Source organism: Mesocricetus auratus, unplaced genomic scaffold (genome assembly GCF_017639785.1).
Source record: "Mesocricetus auratus isolate SY011 unplaced genomic scaffold, BCM_Maur_2.0 Super-Scaffold_100025, whole genome shotgun sequence".
Classification (NCBI taxonomy): domain Eukaryota; kingdom Metazoa; phylum Chordata; class Mammalia; order Rodentia; family Cricetidae; genus Mesocricetus; species Mesocricetus auratus.
This window is the reverse complement of record NW_024429206.1, coordinates 27,482,215-27,501,819: the sequence shown is the minus strand read 5'-3', so window position 1 is coordinate 27,501,819 and position 19,605 is coordinate 27,482,215. Positions and strand designations below refer to the sequence as shown.

Here is a 19,605-nt window from a genome sequence, read left to right as displayed (position 1 = left end):
TGCATGTGTGTGTATGTATTTATGTGTATATGTATGTATGCATGTGTGTGTATGTATACATCTTGCCCTCCTGGAGATCAAATACTGTTCCCACCTGCTGATCCAGCATCCCACTATGGAAGTGTGTGTGTGTGTGTGTGTGTGTGTGTGTGTGTGTGTGTGTGTGTGCCCATGTGTACAAGTATTTGAAACCCAGAGGTCAACACCAGTTCCTCAATCATTTTTCACTTGTTTTGGAGATCACTAATTTGGCTAGACTGGTTGGCCCTCAGGCCCCAGGAACCCTCCTGTCTCTGCCCTGCCCCCCCCAGCTCTAGGATTACGTGGGTTCTGGGGGTCGAACTCAGGCGCTCAGGCTTGCTTGGCCAGCCCGTCACTGACAGAGCCATCGCCGCAGCCCTGAACTTCCTAGTCCCCCTCTCTATGTGACACCTAAGCAACGCCATCCAGTCTGTGGTTCCACATCACCCCTGCGTACGGATGACCCCTGAACCTGTCTCTCTGGCTCTGGCCTCTCCTGGGGTCAGACCTACCTTACCACCTCTTCATCAGCCACCGGAGAGTTCACAACGCTGTCCCATTGGCACGTGGGACACAAAGCTACGATTTATGGCTGTCAGCGCCCCTCACCCTCCTTTCTCAGGCAGCACAGAGGATGAAACTCCGACCTCCACTTTCCAAGGCTGGAATCACAGACCTGTGCCTCCACTCGAGGTTGTATGCAGTGTTGGGGCTGAACCCAGAGCTCAGCGCGCGCCAGGGAGCACTCAGCGCGCGCCAGGGAGCACTCAGCGCGCGCCGGGGAGCACTCAGCGTTGCCAGGGGAGCACTCAGCGCGTGCCAGGGAGCACTCAGCGCGCGCCAGGGAGCACTCAGCGCGCGCCAGGGGAGCACTCCACCAACTGAGATATATCCCTGGCCCCAGAGTAGAGTTTCTAAAATCAAAGGACTCAGGTTCAAATTCTTACAGAGCCACAGTTCTGTGATACCCTTCAACATGCTTTCTTGAATAGTTTTTACATTTTTCTGCGTGTGTGTGTGTGTGTGTGTGTGTGTGTGTGTGTGTGTGTGTGTAGATCAGAAGACAGCTTACTGGGGTCAGTTTTCTTACAGGACTGAGCTCAGGGATCAAGGTCGATCTATAAGGGTTGGTGGCAAATGCCTCATCCCTTAAGCTGTCTTTGGCATCCCACCTCAAGCTTTAACTTCATAGTGGGGGTCCACCTTTGAAAGGTAAACAAAACACCTTTCATAGAGCGTTCCCCCTCCGCTTCTCTGTCTTTCCCTTCCTCCTTCGGTCCCTCCTAGGGTCTCGTCCTTTCTGCTTTGCTCCTCTCTTGGCTCAGTCCGTAAAGACCCTTTGAAATTTGGCGGGAATTAGTACCAGTCCGGAGGATGAGCACCGCGCAGGCGCGGAACCCCTCTTTCCTCTCGCACGCTAATTTTGCAGCCTTGGCAACCAATCAGAGTCAGCCCAGGAACCCGTGGCGAGAGGGGGCGGGGACAAGGAGGAGGGCACGCGCAGCCCTGGCACAGTGGGGACCAATGGCAGAGGCGGGAGGCCCGGCGACGGTGGGGCGTGGCTCTGGAGGCACCAGCCTCCGGAGGCCGTCCCGAGTCGGGCCAATCAGAGCGGGGAGGTGGGAGGGGGCTGGCCAATCAGCGTGCAGAGCAGGACGAGGAAGGGGGCGGCGGCGTCTCGGGCGGTCGGGGCTGCAGGCGCTGGTGTCAGGGTTCCCGGGCGTGCGAAGGCGGCGGAGGCGGGAAAGGCAGCGAGCGGTTCAGGGCGAGCGGCCGCTGACTTTGCAGAGCAGCTCGCGGGAGAGATGGTGATGGCGGCTAAGAAGGGCCCGGGCCCAGGTGGCGGGGTCGGAGGCAGCAAGGCGGAGGCCGAGGCGGCTTCGGAGGTGTGGTGCCGCCGGGTGCGGGAGCTGGGCGGCTGCAGCCAGGCCGGGAACCGCCACTGTTTCGAGTGTGCCCAGCGCGGGGTCACCTATGTGGACATCACCGTGGGCAGCTTCGTCTGCACCACCTGCTCCGGCCTCCTGTGAGTGGATCCCGGGGAGAGTGGCTTTGGGGTGAAGGGGCTCCGCAGGAGCTCGGGGCGGTCCGGGAGGCCGGCGTGGGGGGACCCCGGGGTTGGACGTGGTGGTAGAAGGTCGTCTGCCGCAGAGATGTGCCGCGGGGCAAAGGGAGACGGCGCGGGCGGACGGATAGGCGAGGCTGGAGTCGGGTTGCGGAGCTTAGGACGGGGGCTGTGGAAGGACGCGAGGAGTGGGTTGGAGAAACTCCCCCCGAGGGAGGCGAAGGCAGTTGCAGGTGGGGAGAATCGAAAGGAACTGGGTGGGGGTGGGGGACTTAAAGGGCCAGAAATTGACCCAGACCTTAAAGGGAACTTTAGCTGGGGATGCATTCATTGTACCTCAGTTGGCAGAAGTGCTTGTCTAACATGCTCCGAGCCCCGAATTTCCATCCACAGCACTGCATAAATACCGAGTACTGTGCTGGTGCTGGCCTGCAATCCCAGCACTGGGGAGTTCAAGGCCAACTAGTGATACTTGAGGCCCCCTGCCCCCCACAAAGAAGGCAGTGGGGTGGGGGGGTGGAAAAGAAGTAGGGAAACCGAGCTTAAACCAGATGTGTCCTGTTCCTTCTGGTTTGTGTGTCTCCAGTGGTGCGATGTAGAAGGGAATGGAAAACGCTACGTGCTTTAGTCCAGGTTGACAGCCGAGAGTAGCAGGTACCAAGCCAGGGATCAGGTGCAGATCCTAATCTTTCAGAGCTCTGGAATGCTAGCTAGACGGTAGTCACCTTATGAAATCCAATAAGGGCAGAGCGCCAAAGGGTTATTCTGGCGAACAGCTCAACTTTCCCGATGAGGAGCAGAATGGGATATTCTTTTCTTTTCCCGTTTTCTGCCTCCTTTAAAGTTACATTTTGTTTCTTTGTTTTGTGTTGTGGGGGCGTTAGGGTCCCCGGCTTGTTGTGTGGGGATCAGAAGACAACTTGTGGGAATCAGCGATTTCCTTCCAGTGTGTGGGTCCTGGGTCTCAAACTCCGGTCCACAGGCGTGGCTGCAAGTGCCCGTACTTGCTGAGCCAACTCAATAGTATTGTTTTTTAATGAGATGGAGTCTCATACAGTCCAGGCTGACCTTTCTTGTTTGTTTTATTTTCTTTTTTTTTCCGAGGTGAGGTTTCTCTGTGTGTTGCCCTGGCTGCCTTGGAACTCGTTCTAGAGACCAGACTGGCCTCAGACTTGTGGCAGAGATCGTCCTGTCTCTGCCTGCTGAATACTGGGAGGGATTCAAGGCATGCATCACTGCACAGCCCAGGCTGACCTTTAATTCACTGTAGAGCTGAGGCTAGCTTTGGAGCCCTGATCCTCCTGCCTCCACCTCCCAGGGGCTGCACACACTGGCATCCTCAGCTGCGGTTATTCTTAAGTGCACAGAGTCTCATAGTTTGGGGGACAGTGGCTTGGTTGTGACATCCACAATGCTACTGCAGCACGGACACTGTTTATTCATGCCCTTTGACTTGTGATAACATCGATTCACCAGATTTGGTATGTAGTAAGCTCCCGCCCCCCAGGGAATTGTTTGATTAACATCAGGCACCACTTCGGTTTGTAGGAATTTATCTTGCCTAGTTTTCTAGTGTTATTTTAGTACAGTGCTATTCTTTTTTCAATAAGGAAAATTCTCCTGTTCTTATATGCATAGCAGCCTAAAAAAAAAAAAAAACCAAACCAGGGAGTATTGTTCTTACGTGACAGATGGGAGATCAAATGCAGAGAGAGGTTTAGTAATTTACCCAGTGCCATATGGAGGATCCTGTTCAGTGTTTGTTATTTAGTGTGAGTTATGAGACCAGAAATGAGGAGCCAGGTGTCCTAGGAGGCAGTGTGGAACTATATCTCTACTTCATTGTTACCTTTTTCAAATTTCTATGTTCTTTTTTCTTCTTCTGTTTTGAGACAGTCTCATGTAGTCTGGCTAGCCTTGACTATGTAGTTGAGGACGACTTTAAACTTCTGCTCCCACCTGAGTGCTGGGATTACAGGTGTGCACCAGCCTGGCTTGTGAGCCGCTAGGGTCCAATCCAGGCAGGTCTGAATGCTGGGAGTGCACATGCTGAGCTGTGGCCCCAGCCCCCTCTCTGTTGCCTCTCTCTGTTGAAAGTGATTTTTGACCAGGTGGCAGTGGCCTTTAATCGAAGCACTCGGGAGGCAGAGGCAGGCGGATCTCTCTGAGTTCAAGGCCAGCCTGGTCTACAGAGTGAGTTCCAGAACAGCCAAAGCTACACAGAGAAACCTTCACACACACACACACACACACACACACACACACACACACACACACACACAGAGGAAAATGCATGGGTTTGAGGGGATGGCTCAGTGAACAGAATACTTGCTGTGCCGGCCATGAGGACCTGAGTTTAAATCCACAGTACCCAGGTAGATGCCAGGAGGGCGTGGTAGCTTGTAATCCTAGCACTTGGGAGGTGGCATAAGGGGTCCATGGGCAAACTGGCTAGCAAGACTGGCTGAATCAGTGAGCTTCTGATCCAGGACACACACACACACACACACACACACACACACACACACACACACACACACGCACACACGGCCTCGATATATAAGGTGGAGAGCAATCGAGGGCGGCCCCCAGTGTCAGCCACTGGCCTCTGCACACACGCACACACACAACACGGGAACATGCATGCACGCAGATCCACCCTCCCTGCCCTCAAAGGGGAGTAAGTGCACTATAGCACGCAGTGAAGAACACAGCACACGTCTTGAATGGGAAGGGAGTCTGTTTTGTTTCTCTGATGCTTTGAACTTACACATGATAGGCAGGTGCTCTAAGAGTGAACCACACCCCGCAGTGCTGGAAAATCAAATTATAGCATGGCATAGGAGTGAACCGAGCCTAGCCGTAGAGCTAGGTCCTAGAAAGAAACTGCCAGGAGAAACACTAAGTTTTTCACGTGGTTACTGGTGACGGCACAACAGATAAAAAACTCACGGAGGGCTGGGACTGGAGAGATGTTAAAAATACTTGTTTTAACCCGGGCCTTGGTGGCACACGCCTTTAATCCCAGCACTCGGGAGGCAGAGGCAGGCGGATCTCTGTGAGTTCGAGACCAGCCTGGACTACCAAGCGAGTTCTAGGACAGCCTCCAAAGCCACAGAGAAACCCTGTCTCGAAAAACCAAAAAAAAAAAAAAAAAAAAAAAAAAAACTTGTTTTACTAAGACCCAGGTCCAGTTCCCAGCACCCACATGGCAGCTCCCAACTGTCTGCGACTCCAGTTCCAGGGGGGCCTCACCCTCACACAGACAGACATGCAGGAAAACACCAATGCACATAGTGAACCTTAAAAAAAAGTAACAACAAAACCAGTGAGTAATGAAAAACCAAACCCTCAAACCTCTGCAAGCAGGGAGTATATCTCTTTTGGTAGAGCGTTGGTCCGTGTAATTTTGTCTTGAATCCTCACACTGTGGAAAACTCCCCGTCACTTGGGTTGACACAGGAGGATAAAAAGTTCAAGGTCATCTTTACCTGCTTAGTGAGTTTGGAATCCATCTGTGATCCAGGAGATTGTCCTTTAAAAAAGAGGCAGATCGAGGGAGAGGCTCAGCTGCCAAGTCTGCTGCCCTGAGCTCAGTCCCTGGGATGGGGGTGGGGGAGCTGATGCCCCAGGTTGTCCTTTGACCTCTACACATAGGCCTTGGCATGGGCATGGAGAATAAATAAATGTAATTAAGTTGGAGAGCTGGGCAGGGTCTCGCTATGTAACCCAGGCTGTCCTAGAACTGGTCATATAGGCCAGGCTGGCCTCAAGCTTAGAGGGCTGGCCACCTCTGCCTCCCACTGCTAGGATAGCAAGCGCCCACTACAGTTTAAAAAGACAGAGCTCTGCATGAGCAGGGAGTGCTGACGCTGTTACCACTGTTTTCTAGACTTGTGTTTCCAGTGCCCCCGATAACCTTCATATTCTATAACGAATGCCCCTCAACCAGGACAGAAGGGAGGCGAGGGCATCTAGGCCGGGATAAAAACCTGATTTCTTTGGCTGGAAAAGTTAACTGCTTCCAGATCCGTGCACAATGTGTAGAACCTGCACCTCTCCCCGAGGTCACTGTTGTCGCTGTCGGTCTCGCTAATGAATAGCTGCTGAGACGACTCTGTGGGTAAAGGCGCTGGATTCCCTGAACCCCTTGGTGGGAGGACAGAACTGACTCCAAGTTGTCCTCTGACCTCCCCTGGAGCACATGGTACATCTGTACTGAATGTGCACACACTATACACACACACACACACACACACACACACACACTATACACCATACACCACACATACACACCACACACATACACACACACACCATACACCACACACACACCATACACCACACACCATACACATACACACCACACACATACACACACACCACACACCATACACATACACACCACACACATACACACACACCACACACACACACCATACACCACACACATACCATACACCACACACACACCATACACCACACACACACCATACACCACACACACACCACACACATACACACACACACCACACACACGCACACACCACACACATACACACACCACACACACACACACCATACACCACACACACTCCCACACACCACACACACACACCATACACCACACATACACACTCACACACACACCATACACCACACATGCACACCACACACACACCACATACTCACACACACACACACACACACAGATGTCTAAGGACTGGAGGGATGACTCAGTGGTTAAGAGTACTTGATGTTTCAAAAAAGAAAAAGAAAAATAAAGAGTACTTGATGTTTCACATGGTGCCTCACAGCCACCTGTAACTCCCGTTTCAGGAGATCCAATGCCCTCTTCTGGCTCTGAGGACACCAGCCATGAATGTGGTGCATACACATACACTAGCAAAAGCATACATAAGAAAGTAAATTAAAAATCTTTAACAACATTTTTACCTGTTCTTTAAAATGTTGGCTCTTGTGAGAAGGTAAACCCTGGATGGAAGGGCTGGCTTTATGGGCTGCTGAGGATCTTCTGTTCCCATGGCACCGAATACGAGAACTCAGTTCTCAAATGGGATGCCTAGATGGCTCAGTGAGTAAAGGTGCTTGCTGCCAAGGCTAACAACCTGAGTTTGATCCCCAGGACCCCCTTGGTGGAAAGAAAGCACTAATTCTAAAGGGTTGTCCTCTGATCTTCATACTCCTGCTTACCTTGAGCAGACAGTCATACAGAGTAATAAATAAATTCTTAGATTGAATTTTTTGTTTGTTTGTTTGGTTGGTTGGTTTTTTGAGACAGGGTTTCTCTGTGGCTTTGGAGGCTGTCCTGGAACTCACTCTGTAGACCTGGCTGGTCTTGAACTCACAGAGGTCCGCCTGCCTCTGCCTCCCAAGTGCTGGGATTAAAGGTGTGCGCCACCACTGCCCGGCCTTAGATTGAATTTTTTAAAAGTCCATCAAGTTGATTGTCCATACATTAGGATTTTGTGATGATGGTAAGTAGAAATAGTAATAGGCCTACAACCTGCATACTTACCTATTTGGGGGCCTACAACCTGCATACTTACGTATTTGGGTAGTTGACAGATTTGGTTGAATAACTGGAACCACAGCCACTCCCTTGGGCTCTGGCTGCAGTAGTAACAGTCACTAGCTTCCCGTAGTGGGGCCTGTGGGCTAGAAACAGAGCCTTTCTCTGCGTAGGCGTCTAAATAGTGCGTCTCATCCGCGCTCGCTGTGTGAGGCACGCACCGTGCGCACATGCTGAGGAATGCAGAGAAAAGGCCTCGGGAGATGGCTCAGCTGCTGAAGAAGCCACTTGCCCCATCGCAGTCTGTCCTCTGCTGCGGTAAAACACCATGTCCAAAAGCAACCTGGGGGGAGAGGACCTACGTTTGGTTACATCTCCACATGACTGCCCATCCTGAAGGGGAGGTCAAGGCGGGAACCTGGAGGCAGGAGGGAAACCGGCCGTGGGAGGGCGCTGCGTCGGCTTGCTCTCTGAGGGGTGCTCAGCTGCCTCCCTTATACATCCAGGACAGCCTGCCCAGGGAGCCTCACGCACAGCCGCCTGGGCCCTCCCAGTCGTTAATCAGGAAAACACCCCATTCCCTTAGTCAGAAGACTTAGGCTCGTGTCAAGTGGACAGAAACCGCCTGGCACATCCTCAAAGCATGAGGAACTGAGTTCAAATGCCTTTTGATGAGGTGGTGGCGCACGCCTTTAATCCCAGCACTCGGGAGGCAGAGGCAGGCGGATCTCTACAAACTCGGCCTGGTCTCCATAGGGAGTCCGGGGCCAGGCGGGTCTAGGGATGGCTTCTTGTGTGTCTGTAACCCCAGGGCTCCAGGGAGCAGAGACAGGAGGATCACTGGGGTTTGTTGGTTCCACGTTCAGTGAGACCCTGTCTCAGGACAACAAGGTGGCGATAGACAGAGCATTGTACCCAGCATTCTCGTTGGCTTCCGTGAGTGACGTGCAAGGGTGTTTGTGCCCACACATCCCACACAGCACAAACTAAATTAAAAGTGTAAAGCGCCGTCTTTGTAAAGATCACAGCATGTGCTTCCATTTTATGTTATTGTGTGTACGGGCGTTTTGTCTCCGTGTATGTCTGTGTGCTGTGTGCGTTCAGGGCCCACAGAGGCCAGAAGAGGGCCTCAGATCCCCTGGAACTGGAGCTACAGAGGGTTGTGAGCCTCCCTGTGGGTGCTAGGAATCAAACCCGGGTCCTCTGGAACAGCAGCCAGTGCTCTTAACCTCTGAGCCGTCTCTCCAGCCCCCGTGCATTTCTTTTTCTTGTCTTTTTTTTTTTTTTTTGAGACAGGGTTTCATGTAGCCCAGGCTAGCCTCAAACTAGCTATGTAGCCAAAGGTGGCCCTGAACTTCTGGTCCTTCGTCCATCCCTCTCAATTGCTGGGAGCACAGATATGCACTGCCCTACTATACCCAGGTCATGAGACTTGCCCCCATGGCTTCAGGAGTGCTAGCAAGCGGCTCTACCAACTGAACTGCGTCCCCGACCCCTGAAGGACAAGCGCCACCCTTAGCACTCTGGATAGGTTTTACCTCGAAGGCCATTTTTCTGTTGACTGTATTATAAGCGCGGGTGCCTTTTAGAGAGGGAATCTTCTAGGCTCTATGCAGAACTGCCAGGGTTCCCAATTAGCCAAATTGGCGGACACAGTGGAGCTGTCTGTTCTAGCCAAAGCTTAATCCCCTAAGGTTTGAGGAAGGAAAAAAATCACATTTTATTTATCTATTTTTGTGCATGTTTGTTGCGGGTGTGTGTGTGCGCGCAGGCGCACGCATGGTGTTCATGAGGAGGTCAGAGGACAACCTGGGGAGTCAGGTCTCTCCCTCTACCATGTGGGTCCCTGGGTTCATGCTTAATGTCAGGTACCCCTCTTCACCCACTGATCCATCTCACTGGCCAGAATTCCAGACAGCCTTTCCCAACTGCATGCAGGAGTTTATATTTTCAAACTGTCTTCGTTGTATTGGTTTGTTTTTCAAGGCAGGATTTCTCTGTATAGCCCTGCCTGTCCTGGAACTCACTCTGTAGACCAGGCTAGCCTTGAACTCAGGGAGATCCGCCTGCTTCTGCCTCCCAAGTGCTGGGATTAAAGACGTGTGCCACCACCACCTGGCACGATTTTTTGAGGGGGGAGGTTGAGATAGGGTTTCTCTGTGTAGCTCTCTGACTATCCTGGAACTCACTCTGTAGACCAGGCTGGCCTCCAACTCAGGGAGATCCGCCTGCCTCTGCCTCCTGAGTGCAGAGGTTAAAGTCGTGGGCCACCTCCACCAGGCTACACACTTTCTTTTTTAATGAGGTCTTTTCTCAGCTGGAGCAGTAACCTGCCACTTTGGCGTTCCAGAGACAGCTGCTAGTTTGTGCAGTTTCTAAATTTGCATGCATTTGCATATGGGCTGCTACAGATGTAGTTGCCAAAATTGAGCTAGTTTTGATCATTTCATCTCCTTCCAGCCCCTAACTATTTTGTTTGGCAGTGCTGGCGATTGAATTAGGGACCGCATGCATACAAGGCAAGCACTGTACCAGTGAGCTGCAGCCCCAGCCCCTGCTACCCAGTTTCTTTAACCAGGATTTAGGTGTTTTGAATGTCCCCCAACTTACACATGTGCTTAGATTTTTCTTTGTAGCAGCGTGTACGTATTTATTTGTGTGGAAGTCAGCTATAGGATTGGTTCTCTCCTTGTACTGTGTGGGTCCTGATGACCCAATTCAGGCCGTCGGGCAGCCAGCACCTCTATTTGCCAAGCCATTTCAGCAGCCCTTGTGTTGTTTTCGAGACAGGTTCTCATGTAGCCCAGGCTAGCCTCCAACCCCTCTGTAACTAGGGCGGCTCACAAGTGCTGTGGTTGCAGGCCTGTGCCCCACCTTGGCAATGGCTTCGTGTGGCCCAGACTGGCCTCCAACCCCTGTGTGCTGCGTGCTTACGATTCTAACTCTCCTGCAGGGGCTGGACCTGCCTCTTGATTCTTTTTTTTTTGGTTTTACGAGACAGGGTTTCTCTGTATTGTTTTGGAGGCTGTCGGTCCAGCCCGGCCTCGAACTCACAGAGATCCGCCTGCCTCTTGATTCTTAAAATCAGGTACACTGTCGCTGAAAAGCATCATGGCGGAGCTGGTACGGCAGCCTGGGTAACATCGGGACCCCGCCCCAAGGGAAAAGCATCTGCCGAGCAATGCCTTATTGTGTGTTCGTGTACATGTACATGCACACATGCATGTGGGGCCAGGGGTTAACCTGCGTGTCGGGTTTCTCCCACCTTGGCTTTTGGTTTTGTTTTTTTTAAAGACAAGGTCCCTTCACTGGCTGAGATCCCACTGATGAAGTTAGGCTGCCTGGCCAGCAAGCAATGGGGGTCTGCTGTCCGCCTCCCCGGTGCTGACTTAGCCCCACCCCACCCCACCTGCCTTGCTCTCTTCTCCCCCACCCCCGAGACAGGGTTTCTCTGTGGCTTTGGAGGCTGTCCTGGAAGCAGCTCTGGTAGACCAGGCTGTCTCTGCGTCACTGTCTGCCTCCCGAGTGCTGGGATTAAAGGGTGTGCCAGCACCACACACCTTGGCTCTGTTTATATGGATTCTTGAGGCTCGAACTCAGGTCCTTGTGTTTGTTCAGCAAATGCTTTGCAGACTGAGCCAACTCACTGATCCCTGTTCTTTCCCAGGCTTTCTGAAAAGCCCCTGTGGGATAAACCACTGTGCTGCAAGGTCAGGAGTTCAAAGTCATCTGTACCTGTGGAGCAAGCTGAGGTCAGCCTGGCCTACTTGAGATTCCTGCCTCCCTGCCCCAAAAAAGGAAAAGAAAGAAACTAACTTTAAGGTTGCTTTTTTTTTTTTTTTCCAAAGCAAGCCATGCTTCTGTGACCTTGGCTATTGGGTTCTTATTTAATACTTAAGGTCTCACTAACAGACACTTTATAAACACATAATTTATTTTTATTTTATTTGCCTGCATGTATGTGTGAGGATGTCACATCTTGGAGTTATAGATGGTTGTGAGCTGCCATGTGGGTGCTGGGAATTGAACCTAGATCCTCTGGTATAGCAGTCAGTGTTCTTAACCACTGAGCCATCTTTCCACTGAGCCCCTCATAGATACCTTTTACTCCTGCCCAACTTTCCTTCCACAGGGAGAGCGAGACCCTGACAGGGGCAGGGCTCCAGGCAGGTTTTATAGAGATGTGCTCTGATGGTTCGAGAAGCCCCCACGTCCCAAGTGCCTCAGTTCCCCTGTCTGACTTGCTAGAAGTGGTTCCTAGTTGAAGTGACCGTCCCTGTGGAAGGCAGGTGTAGCTGGCTTCCGTCCTTCCGTCCTTTCCACTGTTTGAGTTGGAAAGTACACGTGTACCTTGTCCTTTTTAGTTCCTTTCTTCCCTCTCCTCCCTCGTCTCTGGTAGCCAACAGTTTCATGTCATTTTGATTTGGCGTCGTGCATGGGGTGTGGCTGCATGCTGGCGTTGCTCCTCAGAGATTCTCTGCCTATTTCTTTTTCTGGTTTTGTTTTGTGTTTGAGACCCTGTGTAGTCTGTGTAGCCCTGACTAATCTGGAACTCACAGAGATCCACCTGCTTTTGCCTCCTGAGTGCACCACCATGCCCGGCAGCCTGGCTTTGGTTCTGGGCATCAAACTCAGGTTCTTGAGCTTATGAGGAGGTAAATCACTTTACCATCCCAAAGACCATGATTTCTTCATTTTATGTTAGAGGTCCATTAACAACTTGAAAAGCCTCCAAAGAAGTAATTTTTAAAAAAAGTGAAAAGAAGCCAGGCAGGTTAGCATGTAGCACCGAGAAAGGAAGACTTGGTAACACAAGGCTAGCCTGGGCTACATAGACCCAATCTCAGAAAGCAAGAGAAAGGCCAGTGGGATAGCTCGAGATAAAGGAGCCCGCCACCAAGCCTGATGACCTGAGTTTATCCCTGGGCTCCACACGGTGGAAGGAGAGAGCTGACTCTACCGCCATCCTCTGACTCATGCGTGCTCTCTGTGACACATATGTCCCTACACATAGACACAAATAAGGGAGCCTGCGAGATGGGCCAGTGGGTAAAGGCGCTTGCTGCCCAAATAAATAATAAATAAATAAATAGTTTTAAGGAGCATAACAAAAGAAAAAGAAGCAGCTGGGGATGGTGGCGCACCCCGTAGTTCCGCACTTGGAGGTGGGAAAAGGGAGTAGAGGTGACAGATAGAAACAGGAGGAAAATGTATAAAGGCTGAGAGTGGAGAGGAGAGGAGCCAGGGGGCTGCCAGGCACTCATCGCGCTCTGCACAACAGAAGTGTTTTTACCTTCACAGTCGAGCAAGGAAGAGTGAAGTGGGTCAAAGCAGAGTTTAGACCGGAAAAGACTTTTACGTTAGTGAAGCTGACCGTGGAGCAGGGGGAGGGGGCCTTTCTCAGGACTGATGGGACCTGTGCATGTGTCAGAGAAGACTTTTACGTTAGTGAAACTGACCGTGGAGCAGGGGGAGGGGCCCTTCCTCAGGGCTGGTGGAACCTGTGCATGTGTTAGAGAAGGTGGCTCAGAGGGGAGAGGCATCCATCCGCCATCTGCCCGCAAGCCTGAGGACCTGAGTTCAACCCCCTGCAAGATGTGCCTTCCACAGGCTGCCCTCTGACCTCCCCGCCCGTGCTGTGGCACCGACACGTTACATAAATCAGTGTAAAAGGTTTATTTATTTGCTTCGTATTGCAAAAGAGCTAAGCGGGTTTAGCTGTCCCTTGGTCACAGCGGCAGAGTGGAGCTTCTAGAAGTCAGGAAAGGCAGATGGGGTGTTGAATCTGAACACAGACATTCAGAGGAGAGGAATTCCCAAGTTTGAATTTGGCACCGATGAGAGGCAGCGTTGGATGCTGGGTGGGACTGGGTTTTTTCCACTATTGGCCTGGCAGAGCCTCTGAGCTCAGCCTCCAGCAGGTTTGGTGCTCTCATGGACCGAGAGCAAAGCAGAAATATAGGTCATTGTGAGGGTGATGAGGTGTGGTAAGGAGGGTACTTGTGTGCCTAATAAAATCAAAGGGGAGGAGAGAGGTGGGGAAGAGGCCTGGGGAGTCTCCGGTGTCTGGACATGCACGAAGCTGCCTTTACAGGGGGCTTTGGGGGATTCTCAGTGCTGTTAGGAGCCTGGTTCTAGAAAGGAGGTAGGGGCGGGGGCTGCTTGCCTGGTGTGTGGGAACGTGCCGGCTGGCCACCAGGGGCTCATCCATTGGTGGTGCCGGTGTCACCCATCACTGGGGAGGCACAAGAACCAAGAGCCCAGTGCCGTCATCCGCTACGGCGCAAGTTCAAGGTTCTGCCTGGGCTACACGATTCAGACAGGATAGGGAGGGAGAAGGAAGAAAGCAGATAACACTGGCTTAAGGCTTACGCCATAGTAATCAGCTGGCTCTCTGCTGCTTTCCCCTGGGGCTGCAGAGATACTCTGTGGGGAAGAGCTCTTCGGACCCCCAGCATCCATGTAGCAGTAGGGATGTGAGAGGTGGAGGCAGGGGCATTGCTGGGACTTGCTGGCTGCCAGCCTTGCCCCAGGTTCAGCCTTGGGGTGGTAAGGTAGGAAGCCACAGAGCAGGACTCTGTCTCCGTCTAACCTCCCCACATTCGGACATGCATGCACACACCACATGTACACTGATAACTAATTTAAAACCATCGCCCAATTCAGCTGCGCAAGGAGACTTACTCTCCGAGTGTGTCTGGCGTGGGTTTGCCATCACAGAAGGGCAGTGCCTCCTTCTAACTTGGGGTTGCAGGGCGGCAGAGATGTGAGTTTTGTTGGGGACACTGGGTGTGAACCAGAGGGTTGGGTCTGTTTCATTCCAGGCCAGTGAGTCACATCTGGCCTATCACATGACCCTGGCCTGGACCCAACTAAACACAAAACACCTAGGCCAACTCTCGGCTGCTGGCAGGAGAGGGCCCTGTTTCTGCGGCTGTGTTCGCAGCCAGCAGTGGCCTCCGTATGCTCAGAGAGACCTGGTCTGACTCAGAGCCCTCTTCCGAGCTGCAGCCTCCTTGTGGAGCGTTCTCCCTGCCCCCCCAGACTCTGCTTATTCATAATCCAGTCCCCAGGCATCAAGGTCAGAGCCGTGCTCGGGTACTGTCCTACAGAAACACCCTGTTCCTTCCGATGCATTTGGCCCTGGGTTTTCCAATCACTTCTCAGCCTTCCTTCATCCTGTTGTTCGCCCCAGACACCCCTCCTGTCCAAGCCCGGGCAGTTCTGATTGATGCCTGCCTGGGACCCGCCTCCTTTCCCTCCTCCCCCTCCCCCATCCTCCTCCCCCTAACAAGGAAGGGCCTCTGTGTTTCCAACTGCTAACAGTTCCTGGTTGTCCTTTCAGGAAATGTCATTGACCTTCTTGCGTTAGGGTTAAATCTGTTTTTCTAATGTAAACATAATACATTTCACTGTTCCCGTGACCAGACTGTCCTCTTCCTTCCCCACTGCTAACACCCTGAATCCAGCTCTCTCAACAGAGCTCTTGTACAGGCTTCTTGAGTTCCATCCTTGGGGTTTGTTTGTTTGATTGGTTGGTTTTTTTTGTTTTGTTTTGTTTTGTTTTGTTTTTTTGGTGGTGAGGGGTGGAACCCAGGACTTTATAAATTAGGCCACTGAGCTACATCACTAAAGTGTGTGTGTGTATGTATGTGTGTGTGTCTGTCTGTCTGTCTGTCTGAGTGCGCATGCGCATGAGCATACCGGGACACGTGCACAGGACTGTATTTGTGCGTGTGTGAGCACACCTTCATGTGCACATACTTGTGTGGAGTCCCCCAGTCAGCCTCGGGTGCTGTCCCCGGTGCTGTCCACCTTGGCTTTGACGGGGCCTCGGTGGGACCTAAGGCTTGCAGTTTGCCCAGGCTGGCGGGCTGACAAGCCCTGGGAATCCACCTGTCCCTGCCCCCAGCCCTGGAGTTACACGCGTGTACCCCAATGCCTGGTTCTGGGACTCACACTCAGAATCTCAGGCTCGCACAGCAAGCACCGTACAGGTTCAAACTATCTCCCCTATGTCTTTTCCCAGTCTTCTGTCTCAAGGCAGGGTCTCACCAACTTGCCTAGGCTGGCCTTGAACTGTGTAGCCAAGGCTGTCCTACAACTTAGAATTCTCCTGCTTCGGCCTCCCAAGTAGCTGAGATTACAGGCCTGTGCCATGATGGTGAGTTCCTTGGGTCACTGGATACACTTGGTGGTCACAGACTATGCCTTTTAGTTTTTGAATCCCTCGAAGTCCCCTTTTAATGCCTTATACTTTGTTGAGTAAGGACCTGTCAGTGCTCTGGTGTGGTGGTGTAGGCCTGTGATCTCAGGAATCAAGTGGGAGAGACAGGGAGATAAAAGCTTCTAGGCCAACCTGGACTTCGTGAAGAAACCTTGTCTAAGAAACAGAAGGAAAGACAGGCACCACGGGGTGCAGCTCAGTTTGTGGAGTGCTCGCCTGGCATGTAGGGAGGCACCGCATGAAACACACCCTGGTGGTGCCTGCAGGCCTGTAAGCCCAGCACTGCGGAGGGAGAGGAAGGAGGATCAGAAGTTCAAGGTCATCCTCAGCTGCAGGTCAAGTTGGCGGCCAGCCTGGGTAACAAGAGAACCCAGCTCAAAAGACAGACAAGGAGGACTCAGTGCAGGGACAACAAGGTGGACGCGGGCTGGAGTGCAGAAAAGCCTGGAGGTTTGAGCAGGGAGAGTCTAGAGGCTGAGCAGAGTAAATAGAAAGGGTTTGTTAAAAGCAGGCTGCAGTGACTGAGCTATAGCTCAGTTGGTAGGCTGTTCATGCACGAAGCCCCAGGTTAGACCCCCAGCATGCATAGAAAGGGACATCGTCAGTACCACTTGGAGTCCCAGCGCTTGGGAAGTAGAGGCAATGGGATTGGGAGCTCAAGGCCATCCTTAACCACATAGCAAGTTCAAGGCCAACCTGGACTATTTGAGACCCTGTCTCAAAAATAATGAAGGGGAAGAAGCAGGCTGACTCAAATAAAAAACCAGACCACATCGAGTCATTAGTGAGCACACTCAGAGAACCTGGACTACCTGGGAAACCCGATCCCAGCAGACTTCAGGGCAGATCCTATTTAAGGGCTATTGTTTGCTCCAGGACCCAAGCTCTGCTGTCTGTTTCCCTCCCATCTTTCCTTAGACGTCATCTTCTTGGATACTGTTTGTCATTTTATAACGGCTTTTGGAGAGACCTTACTCAAAAGCCTAGCAGCAGAACGGCTGGAAATGACCACGTCTGCAGCCTCCCGTGTCCCAGCCTTTGCTAAAATTCCCTTAATGAGCAATTCATCACCTGGAGCAGCCGCCGCCTCTGTTCACTCGGTGGCTGGCATCTGCCCCTCTCCACACTCTGCCGTCACGCTCGCTGGCACGTTGACTGCCATTCTTCCAAACTTGGCAGGGATGCCTTTGTGCTGTGCATGCAACTGTGAATGTAGGTATATATTCCTCAATTAAATCTGTTTATTATTTTACGTGTATGGGCATTTTGCGTGCCATCTGGGCACAGCTATCTGAGGCCAGAAGAAGGCACCAGACCCCCTGGAACTGGAGTTACAGATAGTTGTGACCCACATGTCGTTCCTGAGAATCCAGCTCAGGTCCTCTACAAGAGCAGCTAGTACTCCAAACTCCTGAGCCGGCTCTCCAGCCCCGTATTTTCATTCATTCATTTTTTGAGACAGGGTCTCATATTCCTGGCTAGCCTTGAACTTGCTTATATAGCCAGGGATGAAAGGATGACCTGGTCCGCCTCCGCAGAGCGGTGATTGCCGGTAAACCACAGTGAGTTTACGCAGGGTTTCAGGAAGCATTCCGCCAACTGAGCTGCGGGCCTAGGACCTACCCAGTGTCTCAGAGTCAGAGAGGCCTCAGCAGCAGAGGTGTTCTTCTCTGCATCCGTGGTCTCTCATTTCCTGGTCCAATCTCTTTGTTTTGGCTTGGCTGGACTTTAAAATATAAAGCAAGAAGGGCCTGAGGCTGGGGAGACAGCTCAGAGGGTGAAGGCACTTGTCACTAAGGCTGGGGAGACGGCTCAGAGGGTGAAGGCACTTGTCACTAAGCCTGATGACCCGAGTAGGAGCCGTATGGTAGAAGGAGAGAGCCGAGTCCTGCCGGTTGTCCTCTGACCTACACGTATGCCCCATGTAATGTGCGCACATAAATAAGTAAATTTAGGAAAGGGGAACCCATGGAGCCCCCACCTCGCTGAGCACCCCCCTCCCCGCTCCCCGCCTCCCATATCCCGTTAGAGCTCCTCACCAGAAGGCCGAGTGAGTAGGGCTAAGAAATCTTTCTTTCCTATTGCAATCCCACAGGGAGTCTGTGGGTAGACCCAGCTCTCCAGGGAGTTAGCAGCAAGCATGGCCGTGAGCCCATGTCACTCTGTCTCAAGGTTGCACTTGGCTTCTTCCTGCTTTATTAAAAGATCTCGGAGGAAGAAAGCCTAGGGCATTTCTTTGTCCAGATACGGCTTCCTGAAAGGGGGTGGCGGGGGCGGGGGCTGTTTATTCCCACCCCCAGCTCCATCCTTCTGTTAAGGGAGCAAGGCAGCTGGCTTCCAGATTCTGACGCTGCCCGACATAAGCTCTCGTCATCATCCGAGTTAGTCGAGGGCCCCTTTTCTGCTGTATCTTATGCTTGGTGGAGTTCACGGGGGCCTCAGGATGTCCCACCACAGATCAAGAATAGCAGCAGGGAATGGGATGTGGCCCAGTGTCTCGGCTCCCAGAAGCCACCCCTCAGCCTACAGGCTGAGCTGGACAGGATCTGAGCCAGACAAGAAGAGATGTCTGCGTAACAGGCTCTGCCCCCTTCCCCAGAGTCACTGACAGTCACAGTGTGTCTGTCCCTCATTTACGCGTCCCCCCTGATATTAGGAGTTAGCTCTTGGCAGGGATCTTTAAATTCTTACTTAGTGTGTGGGGCACAAGGGCCCCAGTGCCAACAGTGGTCGGACGGGAACTTGCAGGGATAATCCCCCCTGTTGTGAGCCTTGGGTCCTCAGATCAGCAAGCTCCTGTACCTCTAAGCCATCTCGCTGGTCCTTGGCAGGAACTTCTCCCTTGTCCCTTGGCCCCTCCCTCTGTGTTGGAGAGGAGATAGAACCCGGGGCCTTGTGTATACTAAGCCAACCAATTTTCCTTTCCTTTTTTTTTTTCTTTTGTAAGTTTTATTCATTGTGTCTGCATGTATGCCTATTTGCCAGAAGAGGGCGCCAGATCTCATTACAGATGATTGTGAGCCACCATGCGGTTGCTGGGAATTGAATTTGAATCTAGCCCAAGCCACCTGATTTTCAACTGATAAACCATATTCCTAGCTCCTCACCGGGGGATTCTAGGCAGGAGTTCTACCACTAAGACACACCCCAGCCCTCGGATGGGGCCCTAACTATCTTATGTGCTATTGTTTGGTTTTTCCCTCCTCACTAACTACATGCATACGCTGCTATGGTTGACCTCTGTGTCTCTGCCCTGCAGGAGAGGTCTGAACCCCCCACATCGAGTCAAGTCTATCTCCATGACAACTTTCACTGAACCTGAAGTTCTGTTCCTCCAGTCTCGTGGAAACGAGGTGAGCGGCCAGCACCAGGGAGCAGGCAGCAGCCGTGCCCGCCTCCCAGCAATCTCTGCCTCGAGACGTTGGAAAACCCAACAGTTCCCCTTGAATTTATTCATTTTCTGAGTATGTGTGTCTGTCTGTTGTAGGAAGAGGACAAGGTTCTCTTGTTTCATCATCTGGGTCCCAGGGATCCAGCTCAGACCATCAGCCTATCCTACCAACCCCCAGCAGTGCCTTTGGGATGAATTTCTGTTTTTAGTATGTGCTGTCACTTGCTTTATGTATATTGTTTGCTTACGTCAGGCCTGACCTATTCGCTTATAAACTGCTGGGCAAGGATTCTGTCCGAGGTGTGGTTGCATGCAGGCCCCTCCTGTGTCCCAAGCTCAGTAGACATTTCATCTTTGAGGACATGGAC

At 52.2% G+C, this 19,605-nt stretch overlaps 1 protein-coding gene across 3 annotated transcripts in view; it reads left to right on the top strand.

Annotated features, from left to right (window-relative positions):
* Positions 1-1,687: 1,687 nt before the first annotated feature.
* The window catches only part of Agfg2 (ArfGAP with FG repeats 2), a 35,345-nt gene continuing 17,427 nt past the window's right edge, over positions 1,688-19,605 (top strand). For 2 of the 3 annotated variants that reach the window (XM_040731367.1, XM_040731366.1), the window contains exons 1-2: positions 1,689-2,047; positions 19,106-19,199. In XM_040731367.1, the coding sequence (XP_040587301.1) occupies positions 1,827-2,047; positions 19,106-19,199 (315 nt within the window). In that variant the 5' untranslated portion in view covers positions 1,689-1,826. Of the gene's footprint in view, positions 2,048-19,105; positions 19,200-19,605 lie in introns of all 3 variants that reach the window. The other variant, XM_040731368.1, reaches the window with a different exon arrangement.